This window comes from Euprymna scolopes, chromosome 41, assembly GCF_053919585.1.
Source record: "Euprymna scolopes isolate OS-2025 chromosome 41, ASM5391958v1, whole genome shotgun sequence".
NCBI classification, from domain to species: Eukaryota; Metazoa; Mollusca; class Cephalopoda; order Sepiida; family Sepiolidae; genus Euprymna; species Euprymna scolopes.
In genome coordinates this window covers 31336068-31354575 of record NC_136522.1, presented here as the reverse complement: position 1 = coordinate 31354575, position 18508 = coordinate 31336068, and the positions used below count along the sequence as shown (strand labels likewise).

The 18508-nt window shown below is 31.6% G+C and overlaps 1 protein-coding gene across 1 annotated transcript in view; it reads left to right on the top strand.

The window, feature by feature from the left end:
• Nucleotides 1–18508, top strand: part of LOC145266649 (cysteine repeat modular protein A-like) — a 110060-nt gene that overhangs the window by 54715 nt on the left and 36837 nt on the right. The window contains exons 10-12 of the mRNA XM_080122575.1: nt 2143–2401; nt 6670–6763; nt 8927–8999. Of these exons, the coding sequence (XP_079978701.1) occupies nt 2143–2401; nt 6670–6763; nt 8927–8999 (426 nt within the window). The remainder of the gene's footprint in view (nt 1–2142; nt 2402–6669; nt 6764–8926; nt 9000–18508) is intronic.

Sequence of the window (18508 nt, the reverse complement as noted above, 5' to 3'; positions counted from 1 at the left end):
TTTCGAAAGCCATCCACTCTTTTCGACTGATTACCCTTAATTTAAACCTACTGCACTTCCGGTTGGCGATAGACACAACGGCAAAGACGTCACATTTTTTCACATGCTTTACCTCCATCGCAGTACGGGTTCGAGCCTGCTTGCCAACAACCTCTATTTTTTCTTTTTTTTTTTTTTTTTTTTTTGCTCAACACACATCTTCAAACACCTGGGCAACGTCGGGCACCCAGGTTAAAGTTATAGATACAACTAGTTAGAATAATAAATAATTTACATTTTCCCTTTTTTTCTTTCCACCAAGTTTTTCACCTAAATAAGTAGAATATCATTTTTTGATGAGAGGTATTCAACAAACTTTGTTAATCTACAACAACAACAACAACAACAACAACAACAACAACAACAATAATAATAATAATAATAATAATAATAATAATAATAATAATAGGATGAGGAGAAGGAGGAGAACCCACCCTCGTAGATTAATAATGTATATTACGCCAAAATATGTTAATTAGGAAAAACTAGTTAAGCCCAAATATTTTTTGCTGTTATTATTAATAAGCTTTTTAAAGATAGATGTAGTGTTGCAATTTTTAGTGTGATAAAACTGTTCAAATAAGCACTGCTTTTCTTCTTCTTTTTTGTTATCTTCTTTTTTCTCTTTCTTTTTTTTGTTCATATGAAACTATAAGTCATATCATACGAGGCAAACAGAAAATGTTCAAAACAAGAAAAAACAATTCAGTTTAGTAAGTCAATATCGATGAGATAAGGACGGTGGTTGACTGAAGTAATAAATCTAAGGTACTTATTTGTTAAGGAATCACATTCAAACCTATAAGCAAGTATCCGACAAAAGTCAGTATTCCAATGGTTATGGTGGGAGGTGATCCAGCTTCGCCGATATGCGATTGATTCTTTCAATGGTCGTTCATTCACAGGTTTTCCCTTTCTTTCATTTTTTTTCTAACCATCGACGTGAAGATGATTCCATGAGCAAGCTTAGTTGATCTCTCTCATTTGGCTTGTTTCAACATATCTGGGCGAAGGTATATTCATAGTTTTTTGTATATTTCCTTTTCGACTCGATGGAAAAGATTTACTTTGAGTGGGTTATCGGTTAACTTTCTCACCGCTGGTGTTGATCACATCTTTTTGTGGACAGCCGCTTAGCGATGTGTTCGATTCAATTTCTTTTGCCCAATGACTTTTTTCTCCTGCCGTAATTCGCGGCAAAAGTTTTTTTTCGCGCGCTTTTTCGTTTTGGGAGTGGGAGGTGGGGTGTCTGTCTGCGGGTTGTTTGACTGATAGATATAAAAAATAAAAGAAGAGGAGGGTTGATAGCCACTTCTGCAATTATGCCATGTTTTCTCATGACAGCACTGTGTGAGAAATTTCCCACTAGAAAAATATTTCTCTGAAGTAATTTTCATTAGTATAATTGTCTTTTATTGTATAACGGGCAATTGCCTGTGTTTGTATCTTTGTGTGTCTAGCTCAAAAAAAAAAAAACTAATAAACAAGCATCCTCAAAATTGGTATTTTCTTGGTTAGTGTTGTCCCAGATGAATATATAAAATTTAGAATCTTATTATTCGCTGAGAGTAAACAGGGTAGACTTTTGTCGAAAGGGAAGACAATTTTTCAGTGTTATGTACTAATATGAATATAAAATAAGTACTAATTCCACAACATATCTAATGTGTAAAGGATAGTTTTCTGTGTATGTATGCCCATCTAGTGTGGATAGACTAGACAACGGATAAAAAGAGGTTAGGGAAAGAGAGAGGGTTAAAATAAGGGAAGGGAAAAGAGAGAGAGATAGAGAGATATGTTACATTTTTTTACCTGAGCAATGTTGGGTAGCCCTGCTAGTTAAACATAAAGGGTTTCCATGAAAAAATCATTATTTTACAAAGGAATGTTTTGGATGAGTTTTAGTATATTTATATTTCATTTGTAACCGAATTTAAATGCTTATTTTTCAGAATCAAACGCCAACAGCCTAAGTACTGTCGACATTGTTATCAACCTTATATATATATATATATATATATATATATATATATATATATATATATATATATATATATATATATATATATTTTTTGTAAAAAAATTTAAATGCTTATTTTTCAGAAACAAACGACAACACCCTAAGTACTGTCGACATTGTTATCAACCTTAAATACTTATTACCGGACTGTGAAAGCAAGAAAGCCTTTTATGAAGAACAAATAAAGACAATGATAAAAAAGAGGATAGAAGAAATGTCAACGTCTTGGAATCTCTGTACTACAGATTGCGAAATTTCAGTTAATATAAATTGTGCAACGTCTGACAGGAAGAAACGATCAACCACGAATGATGCTGCAGCATTGCGCATTTTGAACGTAAAGTACGGAAACATTTATTTGATTAAATTTTCTTCTTTTTTAAATGCATTTATATAGACGATCCTACAGTACATTGATATTAAATTCTAAAAAGACATTAGAATGTGTATTCATTGTCAAAAGTAGTGTTAAAATTATCATTTATGGGGTTACTGGTACTAGAATGACTTAATGGCAATAGGGGTCAGATTTATCTCCCCTTAATATATTTAATTGTATCAAGATCAAGAACTATCCGTCCTTAGTTTAAACTGTGACCCAACAGTAGCTACACCTTTAAATCTGTCTAATAGTTAACTCTTCAAGGGTGACCTGACTCACTGGTATACTGGAAAATATTGCTCAGATGCTCGGAACACACAAAACACGCACGACTCTAAGTTTGTGTGGCAACACTGTTTACTTCAAATGGCTATTCGTCCTTTTGGCATTATGCTGAGCTCTTTTCTCACAACGGCTTGGTCTGCCTCTAAGCCGTCTGGGCGTCAGGGTAGACCTGAAATAAACTGCACCTTCAATTTAACAGGCAATCAGCAAATAAAAAAAACAGTGTTCATTTTTCTTATAAACAAAAAATTAATTATTTATTGAAAGTTACAAAACTCTGAACGTCCATAAGTTTCTGACTCTAAATAGAAAAATTAAATCGGTGGCTTTCATTAGTAAAGTCGAGGTTTTTCTTTCACAGTGTTGATTTAGTCAGAGGTTTCTCTATGACTGGTCTGAATACCCAGGGGGTTGGCAGATTGCATCCCTGAGGGTATTTTTGCCTTTCATTACATTGAGAATCAGATGGGCTTCAACCCACTTCCGATCCCCAGAATTTCATTTCACAATTCTCAGAAAATCAATCTCAGGCAGTTTTTTGAAATTCTCAAGCTTTAAAACAAAATTATTTTCTTCTTTGTCCTCAAATCTGTATTTTTGACCGCCAATTTAAATAGGAGGATCCATTGCCTTCACCCTCCATTATGTCTCTACCTTTCACCATCACTCACGTCGGAGGGTCCCTCTTCCTCTTTCTTCATTTGCATAACCAAGGGTTTTTTCTCAAATGCCATTTCGTATGAGTAAAAAAATAAATAATTTGGTTATCTTTTGGGGGTAATCAAATTCCTGAACAATAATTAATAGACACTTGAATTTGTATCCATGATTTTGCTTTTCCTTATCCAAATAAACTCATAATGTCTAGCCTATATTTCAGGTGACCTAACAATAAACTTTGGCCGCCCAAGAATTTGGTTAACTTCTTTTCTTAAGAAGGGTAGCTTATTCAGATAGAACTTGTCAAATCGCCCAAAAGGCGCAATTTCTGATATTTTTCGAAATATCTTTATATTCCAGACGTCAGAGTGGCAGATCTGCAGTAAATGAATAATTAATGGTAGAAAATTATTAGAAAATGCATTCATCGCTAATCATATCATAATCGAGGGTTATCTGTTTCTAGTTTCTTTTGTTGTTAATTTTTGTAGGGAGCTATTATATATTTACAAGAAATGATTTTCAAATTTTATATATATATATATATATATATATATATATATATATATATATATATATATATATATATATATATATAGGGTAAGTTGTTTGAATTCCGTTATGCGAGTATTAAATTAATTTGAATAAAAAGAAAATACTTATCATATACGTTTAGAAAGCCAAATCACGAGGCAGAAATAATCAATATTTTACACCTGTTTTAAATTAAAATAAACAAATATTTCACTTGTTTGAAATTTATATATTTCGGTTCTTCAGAATTTTGTTTTATTTTGTTTTGTTTTTGTTGTGTGTGTTTTTTTTTTTTGTTTTTTTCATTATTATTTTTTGCCATGTTGTTAGTGTGAGAAAAATAAGTCTCTTCAGAACGGTGTGTGGCTACATGAGATTTACATAAATATATTGAGATATTTGAGACTTTGCGTCCTTCCACCTTTTGCTTAAGGATGCCTCAAAGGTGTTCTATTGGGTTCAAGTCTGGAGACATTCTTGGTCAGTCCATCACCTTTACCCTCAGCCTCTTCAGTAAAGCAGTGGTTGTCTTGGATGTGTGTTTTGTGTCATTGACATGCTGGAACACTGCTCTCCAACCAAGTTTTGGAGGGAGGGGGTCATGCTCTGCTGCAGTATGTGACAGTACATGTTGGAGTTCATGTTTCCCTCAATGAAATGAAACTCTTCAATACCTGCAGCACTCGTGCAGCCCCAGACCATGACATTCCCACCACCATGCTTGACTGTAGGCATGACACACTTCTCTTTGTACTCTTCAAATTGGTGTGCATGACTGTCACTCCAGGAGGAAGCCTCTTCTGAAGGCAATACACAAGAAAGCTCGCAAACAGTTTGCTGAAGACATATCAACAAAGCCCATAGATTACTGGTATCATGATGATACGAAATTTAATTTGTTTTGTTTTAATGACCTTAAGCACGTGTGGCGCCGACCATATTAATATTGACAACTTTTCGGAAGGGGTGTACTCGCTTTTGCTGCCAGGCATTTAGCTTTTAATGGCTATATTTTGAGTTATTTTGGGAGGAAAATAAATTAACTCGGTTATATATGCTGCAGACAGAATACTTTTAATTTTGTCAAAAATCCTTTTTGTCCCATGAAGAGATATACTTAAATATTTGAAGAAATGTGAGGGGTGTACTGACTTTTGTGATGCACTGTATATATATAGTCAACACTTACCAAGGCCTGGAGGTCACTTAAAGATAGGGGTCAATTGGTTTTTGGTGAGACAACACCATGATGATCAGTGATAGTAGAAATTAGATGAGTTAAATTATTTTAGAGGACGGATCATCATAACTCGTTTACGTTTGACTTGAAAATGACAGCTGCCTTACTTAAACTAAGGCTCTTGATAAGTTTGGCAACATCACAAACAGATATTTTGAACAGCATATTTTCAGTTGTGAAACGAAATTTGATAAGTAGGTGCCCCTGATTGCAAAGGGTGGAATTTGATGCAAAATTCTTAACAAAAATTTTGTTTTTGTCAGATGCTGATGAAATTACCTCAGATCTATTGATGATGGTTGAGATAAAAGACATACACTTGTTCAGGACACTGTTTGTTATTTGCTAAAACTCGTGGAAACCAAAACGTTACCTATCTACTTTAGACTTGACATTTTTGCATTTTTATTAACATTTTGCAGTAACTACTGGCAGTCCTAAAGGTTACTTTAATTTCATAACATCTATTTCGTTGAAATCAATGGAAAAAGTGATTTCTGTGTTGTAATTTCTTGGAGGGTATGAAGTTGTCCCTACCACATGGGAAGCCATCTCTAATGTAGGTACATATTCAATGTCTCTGACAATATTTAGGGTCAGATTTTGATGTCAAGTTTGAGTATACTTTAATTGCACACTCATCTAGGTAAAAAGGCGGTCTAATGCCAGTTTTGCTCAGGAACAACAGGCTAGGTTTATTCTCCTGTATTTCAACCTCTGAAAAGTTGAAATGTAGAGCCTAATGTTAGAGAAGGTGGTCTGGAAATGGGGGTCTACCTTGAAAGTTGAAGCTCTGGGTTTAACCTTGCCTTGTTTCTTGAGACTTGTCATGATGAGGTATGGGGATATGTAGTCGCTGGCATTCCTAAAGGCGACTTTAATTTCATAACATCTATTTCGTTGAAAGCAATGGAAAATGTGATTCATGTGTGCCATGACAGCGACACATTCTGGGGTGAACAATGGTTGGCTTGTTTTAATAGACTAGCCATTCAACATTGTGAACATTAAAGTTTTCACAGATGTGAATGGTGGCCGAGGGATGAGTAGAATGTGGTAAATTTTCTCAGAAATACTCTCAAAAATAGTAATTCCATAATTGTGTGAAATATGAACGCAAGTGATACTCGGAAGCACATATAGGGCAATTTAGGATCTTTGAAGATGTCCCTACTACATGGGAAGCCATCTTTAATGTAGGCACATATTCAATGTCCATGATGATATTGAGGGTGAGATTTTGATCTCAAGTTTCAGTATCCTTAAATGGCAAACTCATCTAGGTAAACATGGAGTGAAAGAGGGTGAGAGTAATAGACAGTAACTATGTAAGTGATGAATAACTTAGTGTGCAAATGGAAAAAATATATAGTTGCAAAAACAAAATTATCCAGATGCTTAATTTGTATAATAATTTGATAAACAATCTTAAATAAATTAATATTCTGTACAATTCATTTCTAATTTTGATCCATGGTCAAATTATTGATTTTCTTTTTCTGTTTTTAGGTCTGATACCGATTCAAAGACAACAAATGAAATCACAAAGGCAGAAAATGTTTTCAGACAAGATTGTAAAGTGAATTCAGATCAATATCAAATGGTAAGTACATCATAAGTAATGGACAACTTCTTTTTAGAGGTGGGAAATTTTAAATAAAAAAAAAATCATTGAAATGTAATTTTTTATTGTACAAATATGTGCTTTATATGAAAGATTAATTTTTGGCATTTATTTAAATACAATTTCGAGCATATGATCCTGTGGCTCGCGCATATATGGCGTAATATAGATGTCCAATTTTCACAAACTATGATACATATAAAATTAAGCTGTATTTCGGCAATAACATTGAATGTTGTCTTCCGAACGATCTGTTGTGTCTTACTTATCAGTATAGACATGTAACTTTATACATCTCCTCCCCCCCCAATTAATCTAATGGGGTTAAATCGCACGAACGAGGTGGCCAGTAAGAGATTCATTTCTTGAAATTATTCGTTTATCAAATGTCTCAAAGAGAGTTTCAAAATAAATCTGCACAATTTGCAAACGCACCTCGGGGGTCAGTCTCTTCATGATGAAGTGCCAAACCAAAATGAACTTAAAATAACCGATAGTTGCCAAATCTGCAGTTAAAAGAAAAAAGAGTTGTTAATTTAAAGTTCGTTGCCTTTAAAATGATACCCTTTATTATATATATATATATATATATATATATATATATATATATATGAAGTCAAAGGTTGCTTTGTAGCTGTGTTCGAATCTCCCAAGTAGTAGCAATCGTCACTTCCTGCACTGATGATTGCAAAAGCATAAAATACGAGTGTCTGTAGGTGTAAAAATAATTATTTATAATTATATAGTCCCTTTAAGAAGAAATTTTCTAAAGTTCAGCACTGTCTGAAAAATAAAAGCGAACGGCTGGCCTTGTGTGAGATCATCAATTGTGATGGTTTAATTGAATTAACGTTGTGCCTGGCACTTAAAAGTTGTTAATTTTCCTTAATTCTCCTGGCGGTTGATGGTGGCCGAGACACAACCTTCCTAGCAAATTTCAAAAGTAGCTTTGTAACTGGGTTCGAATCTTCCAACCACTAGCAATCGTCAATCCCTACACTGTACTACTGTAATTTAAGGATTAATAGAGACATTCTAAGTGGAAAGTTGTGTAGTGAGATACTTGTTCATATTACATTTAAATTTCTGCATAATGACACACTTGGGGAAACAGGGAGAGAATTCCAAAGACAAGCAATTGGAGTCAATAAGTTATTGGAGCAAAAAACATTTTTGGCATCTGGTGACATCTAAAGTGAAGAGGTGTGATTCTGCTGCTTATTGAGCTTGTCGGATGTCAATGGGGAATAAATGTAGCAAGTTCATTGGAGCACATTGTTGAAATACTTGTAAAACAGACACGGGGATGCAACATTTCGGTGATAGAACAGAAGTTGAAGCTTGGTAGACAGCATGAGACATATATATTTAAATGTGTGAAAGGTGATAACCTACGGACGAAAATGAAATTCCTTAGCATATTATTAGACAGCAATTAACAATGTGTCACATTGTTTTTTCTAGCAATAATTAAAATTTAGTAACCTTAAAAAATTGAATTTTCGGCATGTTCAGACATATTTTTTTTGTTTTCATATTTGAAGAATTTAAGAGGAGACAATTCAAAGAGTTGGTAAAGTTATTGGTAAAAGCAAAAACAAACATTAAATTGACAATAACATGAAATCAAATATTATCTGAATATTTTATTGAATTAAAATTTAAAAAAATTAGATTTTATAAAAAATTAGAATTTCGAAATTAATTACAACAGACCTTTTTTATATTTATATGAAAATGTACGACTTGAAAAAAAAAACGAACGTATTAAACTAAAACTGTCTAAAACACTTTTTTATAAAGTTATGACGTCATAACCACTCATGGTCGTTTGAAAAAAGGCGCTTGGGCATAAGTTTTTACCTTCGCGTTTCACGTTCGAGCCTGGCCACCGTGGCTCATTTTTTTTTTTTTTTGCTCGCACGGGCATTCTCTGGTATTTTGATTAATAGAAAATTTGTTATGATTTACTTTGGGGCGGGGGGGGGGCAATTTTTTTTCAAACGAACAGGCACACTCTAAAAATAAATAAAATCGCAAGACAGACTCGGCGTTTATTTTATAGCATAGAATTACGAACATTGTTTATCGATTTTATAGAACATTTAATTTTTTTATTTATTTATTTATTTATTGTTTCAGGGTTCAACAAAGTTGGCCGATTGTGTGGTGGACAGTTCTTGTAGTTATTCGAAGTTGGTTTCGGGAAAATGCGGTAAAGTCTTCTTGCATCAACTCTTCGAAAAACATTTAGGTACTCGTTAAGATAGAGTCAGCAAATTGGTTTTTAAAAATATTTCGCTTTAAGCAAAAACAATATTACGTACTTAATCGTCATGTCGAAAATAGTAATATATCTAAAAAATAACGGAGTAGAACAACTGCTATTATATTTTTAGTAAAAAGAAAAGTCTCTCGTTCTACAGACAACAAATATTGCATGCAATGAACAAATAATCTAAAATATTCGTTCCGAGTTATGTCCCTGTGTAGGAACTTGTAGACTTGTCGACGAACGCTGTACGCTTGCCATCGCGCTGGGAGTCGCCAAAATGTAGTAATAATGAAAACAAGAAAAGAAGTCTCATTCTAACATTTAAATAACATCTTTATTGGTCATCTTCGTTAGTAAGAATAGAGAAACGGGTTAGTCGTGGAAAGTGTTTCTGTGTGGAACGTAAATTAAAGATTAGACAGGCCTGTTGAAAGAGTTCATGAACGTTAGTGTCTAAAATACTAGTGGAAACATGCGTCACGAAAGATTAGAGACAGTACTGTAGGGTGAGAAAGAGAGTTTGTGCATGTTCCGCATTGAAGAATATGGAGATAGCCATGTTGGCTTGTTTGTATTCACGCCTTAGTCGAACCCCGAGCCCAAACGTTGAGTGAGTTCTTTTGAATCCCAAGAGGAAAGTTGAGGGCGACAGGTCCGTTCCATGTGGAGTTGTTGGTCTAATATCTAAGAAGAGAGTGTGTTGCCAGTTTAAACTTTTATAAAGTCGGTCATGTGACTGAGAGCTAGCTTCTGATGGCACAAGCCAGGAAGGAAGTGTATTCAAAATCTCCAGCCGTGAGAATTTACTCCTGCTTGTGTTAGTTGCAATTTCGTCTGCTATAAACTCTTCACTGTCTACTTTAAAACGTCTAAAAACGCAATTTTATCCAATTTTCGGTAAAAATTACTTTTAATAATAAATAACTTTCTACTCGATGATTTTTCGTAATTTTTAGATACATTACTATTTTCGACATGACAATTAAGTACGTAATATTGTTTTTACTTAAAACGACATATCTTAAGAAATCAATTTGTCAACTCTATCTTAACAAGTACCGAATTTATTGCTTATGGAAGAAAAATAACATTGCCAGTCATCTGTAATTACGTTTTCTTGCGTTAAAATAAAACTAGAAAAATTAAAGACGGAAAAGTTTATTAATCTTCAGTAAGGATACATGTGTTACATTTTATATTGGATGAAACAAAGAATGAACGCACAAGGTATATTTTATTAGCCGTTTTTATTTACTCTGCCCAAAGAGTCCGCAAACTCGATCCAAGGAAGACAACTCTTAAAAACTAAGAGCTCTCTACCTTGTGACATCTTTCTTGTCAAGTAGAATTATTTTATTTTATTTTTATCTATGCGTGTTTAATTTAATTTTTTATATTTATATATAATAAAGTCCTTATATTTTGTTAAGGGTTTTCTTGTTCTCACAGGTTGGTTTGATGATGTTGGTAGTTCTAGTATTTCTCCAGGTTGTGTCTGCAGTTGTATGTGCTGGGCGTGTTGCGTTGTCGTTTTGGTGTTGTTTATTACCGTGGAGTCACTGCTCTGTTGAAACAGTGATGTTGGATTATCTTGTTCAATCTCGTGGACTGGTAGATTGAAAGTAACCTTTCTTCGTGGTCTGAATATTTCTTGTAAATGTCTTTCTGCTGTGTCTCAATAGTTTTCCATCTCTGTGCACTTTGGTGATAGTGCATTTCTCTACTACCACCGCTGGCTACCACGTGTTAACACACTTTCCTACCTATCATTAATTCGGGAAGGTCTTTTGCATTTCTGTTGAAATACTTTTGTTGCTTCCTAGTTTTAATGTTCATCCGCTCACAGATTTGGTTGTCTTTTATTGCGCTTGTATCCAACAAGTTTGGGATCCTTGTTCTTATTTTCCTGTTGTATATTATTGAGCTATATTGCTATATTTTGGTGCCGCTTACTGCTCATAGGGTGGTTGTCTTCCTTTTTATGTCACTCCATATTTCTCTATTTTCATAGCTGTTTTGGGGGCACATCTTTTTTAATAAATTCTGTACAATATTATATTTCCATTTTCCTCAGTGTCCACTTTCATTTTTATTTTGTGTTTTATTTTTTCTGAATCCCCACAATCTATAGTAGCGAATATTGTTACCATTCTCTTTCTTTATGGTGCACAGGTATAAGTCAACTTTTTCATTAAAACGCGATTTCCATTCACACATCTTGTGCACGGTTTGGACTTTCTTATCTCTACCTCATAATACTTTCCAGTTTTTACAGGATGAGGCATAATTCCTGTTACAAAATTTCGGAACTATTTTTTATGATAATATTAAAATAAATTTACTATTTTATTGTCATTATATTATAACATAATATATGATTTCTTATTTTTCAGAAAGAAAATATACTAATTTTTCACAATGTTGAATTGAAGAGAGGATTCCCCATAGAGTAGCATGGGAAGGGCATGCGTCCATCAGAAATTGTCAAGTAAGGGGAAAGCCTCAAAATCAATTGTATATAAAAAGGTCGATTGATCGTTACCCGGAAACTTCGTAGATCAAAGATAGACAACGATCAGGCCGTCTCCGCACCTCTAGAACACCTAAACTCATAGAAAATGTCGGGAAAAAATCAGGCGAAATCAATAAAGATCAATGAGACAAATTTTAAAGGAAGCACAAACATCGCCAAGAACTATACGAAGAATATGTCGAAGTAACCTACAGATGTCATCCTGTAAGATCAAAATAAAAACAGCTTCTCTCTGCACTCACATTTGAAAACAGACTCATCAGAAGTCGACACGTCTTGAACCGTATCAGAGAAGGTACGCTCAATAACATCATCTTTACGGCTGAAAAGTTATTCTCACTTCAATAGTCCCACAATCATCAAAATGATAGCGCCCTTGCGAGAAATTGTGAAGCAATACTGCAGGAAAGATTTTCAGAATGCAGAAAACAGCATCAATGATTATCAGGGCAGCCATTTCTGAAAGAGGGAAATCTCCACTTGTTTTTTACCCTCAAAGGGTCAAGATTAACAAACAACGTTACATTGAAGACATTCTTGAAGGTTCACTGACCCCATGGTGTAATTCTGTGTTCGGACTTTCCAATTAGATACTGTGACAAACCACACGTCCTGGATTAGCAAAGAAGAATGGCCGTCTTCATCAGCTAATCATAACGCTCTTGATTATTCTTGGTCGTCATTCCTAGAGAGTGAAGGCTGCTCTACTGAAGGGTCAAGGGAAACATTCTGAATAATACTTATGTCATATTTTTCCTTCAGTATTTGTTAATCATTTTCTGTAATTGGGTTTTGTAATAAATTATTTTGTTGGGATAAATCTGAATCTTATTTTGTAACAGTATTTATGCCTCCACCCTATATATATATATATATATATATATATATATATATATATATATATATATATATATATATATATATATATATATATATATATATCCTGTATATCGTTTGCATTTTTTGTTGCATGTGTTATTTTGGGTTGTAGCTTCGTATGCCCTTATGCTTTCGATAGCTATCTTCAGTGTGAGATTCGATTTACTAATAAGATTTCTCCTCTTATTTGAATATTTTAAACCTGGGTAAAACAAAGTATAGGCGAACGAGGCATATTTTACTAGACGCTTTTATTTGGTCAGCAAACTCGATCCAAGGGAGATAACTATTAAAACTAAGAGCTCTCTACCTTGTGACACATGTTAAAGTTGAGTCAGAGCCAACAATAATAATCAAGTTTCTGTGAGTTGGAAGAGAAGTAAGAATGGTGTAAGACTTACTAATAACTTAAAAAAAATTTTTTTTTTATTTGGATTCTTTAGACATCTCTTCTCATCTTGAGTGTTATTTTCACAAATCCTGACATCTGCAATTGTATTTTGAGTATCGCTTGCACTGAGGATTGAACCTTCAACCTCCAAAAAAATGTTACTTTACAACTGAATTTTACCAATTACTGTATCCTCCTACTCACAAGTCCTGATTTCCAAGTTTGACAATAAAATTTCCGAGTTTGACAAGATACACCCGAAAAAGGCCAGAGGTTACATGGATCAAAACGTTGCTAAAAAAAAAACACTCAAATGAGAACAACAGTCTGCAAGTTCCTGTAGTGCAGTGAAAAAAGTAGTTAATAAAATTCAGTTGTAAAATCGCATTCTTCTGGAGGCTGAAGGTTCATCCCGCAGTGCAATTGACCCAAAAAAACAATTACAAATTATTAGAACTTAGTTGTTGGAAAAAAAGCATACTATCCCTGTGGATAAAATAAAGAGATCTGTTTAAAATTACATGCAGATTCCAGAGTTAAACAAAAAGATACCCGAGTTCGATAAAGATCGCCTGAAGAAGGTCAAAGGTTACATCGACCGAAATGTTGTGCAAAAAACACTCAAGAGAAGAATAGTCGGAAGAATCCAAATGATACGAATAATATATGCTCATCTAAAAAAATCAGAATTGTAGATAACAAATTTCTTGCTTGAAATTATTATTAAAACTATAACTAAACTATAGATATTATTACAAAATTATTAATATCACTAAATTATAAATATTATAACTAAATTAAAATATTATTAATAAATTGTACATATTATTACTAAATTTAAATATTATTACTAAATCCAAATGTTATCATCATATTTAAATATTACTCTTGAATTAATTAAGAATGGTATTTCTAAATTATAAATATTATTTCTAATAATATATATTATTACTAAATTTAAATATTATTACTACATCAAAAATGTTATTTTTATATTCAAATATTACTACTAAATTATAAATATCATTAATATATAATAAATATTATTACTAAATTATAAATGTAATTACTAAATTTAAATATTATTACTAAATTATAAATATTATTACGATATTAACTTTTATTACGAAATTAAAAATCTTATAACTAAAAAATATTACTAAATCATAAGTATTATTTCTAAATTATATATATATAATTACTAAATTTAAATATTTTTTCAAAGTAGAAAATGTTATTTTAACAGTATTACTAAATTATAAATATTATTACTAATTAATAACTTATTACTAAATGTTCACTGTTATTACTAAATGTTCACTGTTATTACTAAATTATGAATATTATTACTAAATTTAAAATGTTATTACGAAATTATAAATATTATTACTAAATAAAAAATGATATTATATATTATATCTTTTTTACTAAATTATAAATATTATTACTAACCTTTCAATGTTATTATTAAATTATAAGTGATATTACTTAATTATAAATATTATTACGTAATGTCAATAATTTTACTAATATAGCGAGGTTATTACTATTTTATAAATATTATTACTAATTTATAAATATTATTATTAAATTAAAAATATTTTACTAAATTATATGTATTATTACCTAATTATAAATAAAATTACAAAATTATAAATATTATCACTAAATTATAAATATTATTGCTAAATTATGAATGTTACTACGAAATTATAAATATTATTACTAAATTAATAATGATATTACATTATTATATATATCATTACTAAATTATAAATATTATTACTAAATTTGTAATATTTTTACTAAATTATAAATATTATTACTTAATCATAAATATTATTTTTTAAATTTAAATATTGTTACTAAGTCAGAAATGTTTTTACTAAATTATAAATATTATTATTAAATTATAAATATTATTACTAAATAAAAAAGTTTGTGCTTGATATTAAATATTATTACTAAATCATAACTACTATTACTTAATTTTAATATTATTACTAAATTATAAATATTATTACTAAATTTAAAATGTGTTTACTAAATTATACGTATTATTACCTAATTATAAATATAATTACAAAATTATAAATATTATTACTAAATTTTAAATATTATTACTAAATTATAAATGTCACTACGAAATTATAAATATTATTATTAAATAAAAATTATATTACATTATTATAAATATTGTTACTAAATTATAAATATTATTACTAAATTTTAAATGTATTTACTAAATTATAAATATTATTACTTAATTATAAATATTATTTTCTAAATTTAAATATTATTACTTAGAGATGTTTTATGTGATTATAGATATTATTACTAAATTATAAATATTATTACTAAATAAATAACCTTAGTGCTTGATAATAAATATTATTTCTAAATCATAAATATTACTACTTAATTTTGATATTATAACTAAATTATAAATATTATTACTAAATTATAAATATTATTACTAAATTATAAATGTTTTTACTTAATTATAAATATTATTACCTAATTATAAATAGTATTACTAAATTATAAATGCTATTAGTTAATTATAATATTATTACTAACTTATGAATATTATTACTAGATTATAAATATTTTTACAACATTAAAATAGTAATACCAAACTTTTAATACTATTACTAAATAATAAATGGTATTTCTAAATTTAATTACGTTTACTTTATAATAATATTATTACTAAATTATAAATATTATTATTAAATTACAAATATTTTACCAAATAATAATTATTGTTACTTAACTATACTAAATTATTACTATTTATTATTATAACTAAATTATAAATATTTATACAAATTTAAATAATATTACTAAATTATAAATGTTATTACTTAATTAAAAGTATTATTACTAAATTATAAATATTATTACTAAATTATAAATAATATTACTAAATTTAAATATTATTGCTAAATTATAAATATTTTAATATATTATAAATAATATTACTAAATATAAATATTATAGCTAATTTATAAATATTATTACTTCATTATAAATGCTATTACTAAATAATAAATATTACAAAATTTAAATGTTATTACTAAATTATAAATACTATTACTTAGTTTTAATGTTATTACTAAATTATAAATACTGTTACTGAATTTAAATAATTTTGCTAAATTATAGATAGTATTACTACAGTATAAATACTATTATTAAATGTAAATATTATTAATAATTTTTAATATTATTCAGAAAACAATTCTGTATCAGAAAACATGCTATGTGATATACGTATATCTATACGTGATGTTGCCAAGCTAATCAAAAACCTTGATTCCAGTAAAGCAACTGGCCCTGACGGTATTCCAATTATAGTACTCAAAAAACTTCAACCTGAACTAGCGCCCATACTTACAAAACTGTTTAAACGTTGTCTTAAGGAGAATAGTTTCCCATCTCCCTGGAAAATCTCATCAGTATGCCCTGTATTTAAGAATTCAGGTGATCGCTCATCCCCCTCTCAGTACAGGCCAATAAGTCTCCTGTGCGTCATGAGTAAGTTGCTAGAATCTGTGTTAAATACAGAAGTAATCAACCATCTCAACAAAATAACCTTCTTAGTGACACTCAATATGGTTTCCGTTCTGCTAGATCTACAGCAGATGTGCTTACAGTTATATCGCATAGGATTAGCAAATCTCTCGACGGTGGCAATCTTTCTAGGGCAATTGCTCTTGACATATCTAAAGCCTTTGATAGGGTATGGCATAAAGGTTTACTTCATAAGATCGCTAGCTATGGTACAGCTGGAAAAGTCTTCTCAATTATTAAATCATTTCTTTCTGATAGGTTCATAAGAGTTCATAAGAGTAGTAGTTGAGGGGCAAAACTCAGAAGCTCACAGTATTAATGCCGGTGTCCCTCAGGGGTCCATCCTGGGCCCAACTCTTTTCCTGATCTACATTAATGATCTTCCAAATCACATCCTTACATCATTTGTAGACATTTATGCTGACGACACTACCATTTACGGTAGCACATCTAAGACAGTAAACGACCAAGTTCTCTCCAATTCTCTCTCTTCTGATCTTTCGTTCAAAGAAATTATGATTTTTTTTTATATGGTGGTACCCGCTTATCAAGGCCCGGAAGCCACTCGGGGATAAAGGTTATTGTGTGTACAGTAATCAATGGGATAGTATCATAGTAATCGTTAGTATTGGGGATTTGATAAAGTGTCTTACTTAAGGGAGCGGTTCATCAGGAATTTGTTTATGTTGGACTTGAAGACATCCAAGTTGTAGTCACGTGGGAAACAGGCAAAAGGAAGAGAGTTTCACAGGCGTGCACTTCTAAGAAAGAAGCTTTGTTCATGGAATCTACATTTTGGTTTTGGCATAGATAAAGAGTGGGGAAAATTTGTGACAATGGTTTCAGCTAGACGGGTGTTTATCGTGAAAGCGAGGGGGGACCAAAGATTGGAGCTCAGATGAGCACTTGCCGTGGAAGTAATGATAAAACAAAGACAGGCTCACAACGTCTCTTCTGTGGGAGAGAGATTACAGGGAAGAGAAAGGGGCATGCCCCACTAAGCCACGGAGTCTATGTTGTACTCTGTCAAGGCAGGATAAGCTGTTTTTAGCAGCTCCTGCCCAGATGTGGCAGCAGTACTCCATCCTTAGACGTACTTGGCTTTTATATAGATAGAGAATTGCATCATTAGTGAGATATCATTTACAGCTTTAAATGTGTTGCCATAGATGGTCGTGTCATCAGCATAGATATCAACAAATGATTTAAGTATGTGTTTTGGGAGATCATTGATGTAGATCAGGAAGAGAGTTGGCCCAGGATGGACCCCTGAGGGACTCCAGCATTAATACGGTGGGCCTCTGATTTCTGCCCATTAACCACTACTCTTATGAGCCTATCAGAGAGAAATGATTTCATGATTAAGAAAACATTTCCAGATATACCGTAGCTGGAAATCTTGTGAAGTAGGCCTTTATGCCATACCTTATCGAAGGTCTGGCAGAACGGAAACCATATTGCATGTCACTAAGGTTATTTCTGTTGAGCTTGTTGACTACTACTCTATTTAATATGGATTCGAGCAACTTACTTATGACACACAGGAGACTCATTGGTCTGTACTGAGAGGGAGATGACTTATAACCTGAATTCTTAAATACATATTGATGAGAACTTCTCCTTAAGGCAACACTTAAACAGTTTTGTAAGTATGGAGGCAAGTTCTGGTCGAAGCTTTTTTAACACTATAATTGGAATGCCGTCAGGACCAGTTGCTTTACTGGAATCAATGTTCTTGATTAGCTTGGCAACCTTACGCACAGATATTTGTATGTTGCATAGTGTGTTGTCTATTATAGGAGGAAATACAGGGAGTTGATAGCCTTGGTCGCATAGCGTAGAATTAGCTGCAAAGTTCTTTGCAAATAGTTTGGCCTTATCTGATGCTGACGAAATGACTCAGGTCCATTGATGATGGTTGGGATAGAATGCACGCTTCTGTTTAGGATCCTGTTTGCTATTTGCCAAAGCTGCTGGTAACCAAGCTGCTGTTCAGCTACTTTGGATTTAACGAACTGAGCATATAGCTCTCTTGCATTTTTTATTTCTCTTTTATAATGGTTGCTGGCA